This window comes from Aplysia californica, unplaced genomic scaffold (genome assembly GCF_000002075.1).
Source record: "Aplysia californica isolate F4 #8 unplaced genomic scaffold, AplCal3.0 scaffold00370, whole genome shotgun sequence".
NCBI classification, from domain to species: Eukaryota; Metazoa; Mollusca; class Gastropoda; order Aplysiida; family Aplysiidae; genus Aplysia; species Aplysia californica.
In genome coordinates this window covers 269869-272218 of record NW_004797640.1, presented here as the reverse complement: position 1 = coordinate 272218, position 2350 = coordinate 269869, and the positions used below count along the sequence as shown (strand labels likewise).

Genomic DNA, 2350 nt, shown 5'->3' with positions numbered 1-2350 from the left:
GCATTTTTAACATGGTTAAGCTGACAAAACGCCTCTTTAACTCGAAACTGTTGTGGATAAGAAAAGGGCGCTTTATCAGCCTATGGCAGTGTAGATATCGCATTAACAGCTAAGTTGCTATGAATTTTTTTTCTTTCAGAAGCTACTTTGACGCAGCAACAAGATGTGCCACTTTAGGCGGGAAAATGCTGACCACAGGCTCTCCACTTAGTTTGTTCAATCGACTGAAGACCTTGCGTGTTTTCATTAGTGAGTTTTGAATGCATGGTTTTCAAAAGTGATCCAGGATCAACTTTGAACAATGCAATAACGAGAGACTTTTTATGTCCTTAGTTTTTCTCGGGGTTTCCCCCTTTTCTCTCTTTACGAGTTGTTCTGCCTGTCCGTTTGTCTGTCTGACTGTCCGTCTGTCTGTCTGTCAGTCTGTCTGTCTGTCTGTCTGGCTATAAATGTGGCTACTTGTTAACTAGGAGCACACTGTCCTCCTTATTACAGAGGAAATTTAGCTATGCTTGCACATAATTAAATGCCAAGGATAATTCCCTTTTGGAATCTGATAACCTTTACCCGGTAAAATATTTCCTGAGGCAGGCCTTCAATACAATAACTTCCTAGTTTCCCCATAGCGCAAAAAAGAGGAAGACAATGCTTCTTCTGACACAAAAGAGTTCTTTGTTTTTCAATTGACCAGCAAATTGATTATGTTATGACAATGTCTCAACCAGTTGCAAGCTAAAGCTGAAAGTTGAAAGAGACCTCTTTGAAAAGTTTATATTATGACCAAAACACCTCTTTACATTCTCAGAGAAATCGTTTTTCTTCGGCGGAAGCAGTCTGTTTGACAACGTTCTAGACCTCTCAGAGAGCCAGGATGCCGAGAGCACAGGTTTATGGCACTTGGCAAAAGGCCTGGCTGATCAACTGAAAGTCAGCCATGGTGACATGGTCAAAGCGTTCAGGTAAATACAGCTGAACCTGTTCTAAGAACAAATCGCTTAGTTGTAATTCTTGGTCCCCGCCCTTTTCCCCTTTTAAAACCCTGCAACTGTCACTCTCCTTCGAAGTAACCCCCCCCCCCACCAACCCCATTTCATTATCATCAGCTTTTCTCATCCTATGTCGCAGTATAGGCCATCAACAAGACCTCTCTGTGTAATCTGTCTATAGTCTCCGCCTCTGTCCAGTTGTATCCTATCTCCTTTAATTGGAATCGAAGTTCCTTCTCCAAATACTTTTTGACCTTCCTGTCTTTCTCTTTCCATTGTACTCGTAGGTAGAAGCTTAGTTTACCTACAAGTAAACTGCCAATTACTTTGCAGAGGTGGTATTTGGGGGACAGGGAAGACAGGTGAGTATCACACCAACTGTTTGTGAAAACTGTCAGGTAAAGGTCTCTCGTCCCTTTCACTAAATCGTTTTTTTTTCCGCAGGCGATTCAGTGGACACGCGTCTGATGAAGATCTCAAGATTGCCACACCAACTTCCAAGATGTGCCTGAGTTTTAACTTCTTCAATAACAAGGGCGTTGAGTTCGTCGACTGTGAGAAAAGAATTCCTTTCATTTGTGAAAAAGGTTGGCAGCATCAGTATTGTTTATTGTGTTCTCGTGCTACTCCACCAACCCCCATGGACTCCCCAAATATTCTCTTCATAGCTTGTTCGCGCTTGCCCACGTCCACCAAGATACACAGGAATCTGATACTGATAAAGAGATAACAGTTGAATCGGATTTCAGTCAGTCTTTAGGCACCTGCCATTATCACCGTGATTATCTTCCTCGTTTTCCCCCTTGTACTCCTTCTTATCTTCAATAATATTGGCAATATTACCAGCAGCAGTAACCTCAATAGCAGGAGCATTCTTATAATTATAAAGTAAAAACAAAAGAACTGCAGCAATGTGAGAGCAAACAGAAGATGAAAGTAATGGTAATCTTCTTTTAAAAGAACAAAGAAGAATAGATAAGGATTCTAAGCAATAAATGTAGTGCAAATTTTACGAGGAATTACTCAAAGCAACATGAATAATAATGTCATCGACATGCAATTGGGAGCGCCGTAAAACACGTAACAAAACGAACAAATGTATAAATATGGTCAATTTAACCCCCTGTATCTCACAGTGACAGACTTTGCTGAAGACCATAGTGTCACCTGGAGCCCCTGGATAAATGTCGGCAAAGCAGGATACGGGGATGTGGAATCACTGGGTGTCACAGTAAACACCTACAACAAAGGCACCCTTGTGAGTTGATGTTATCTATCTATCTATCTATCTATCTATCTATCTATCTATCTATCTATCTATCTATCTATCTATCTATCTATCTATCTATCTATCTATCTATCTA

At 40.9% G+C, this 2350-nt stretch overlaps 1 protein-coding gene across 1 annotated transcript in view; it reads left to right on the top strand.

Annotated features, from left to right (window-relative positions):
- The first annotated feature begins 1116 nt into the window (after positions 1-1116).
- LOC101859424 (IgGFc-binding protein) overlaps positions 1117-2350 on the top strand; it is a 4069-nt gene continuing 2835 nt past the window's right edge. Inside the window, exons 1-3 of the mRNA XM_035971076.1 lie at positions 1117-1124; positions 1431-1573; positions 2123-2248. Coding sequence (XP_035826969.1) covers positions 1117-1124; positions 1431-1573; positions 2123-2248 — 277 coding nt within the window. The remainder of the gene's footprint in view (positions 1125-1430; positions 1574-2122; positions 2249-2350) is intronic.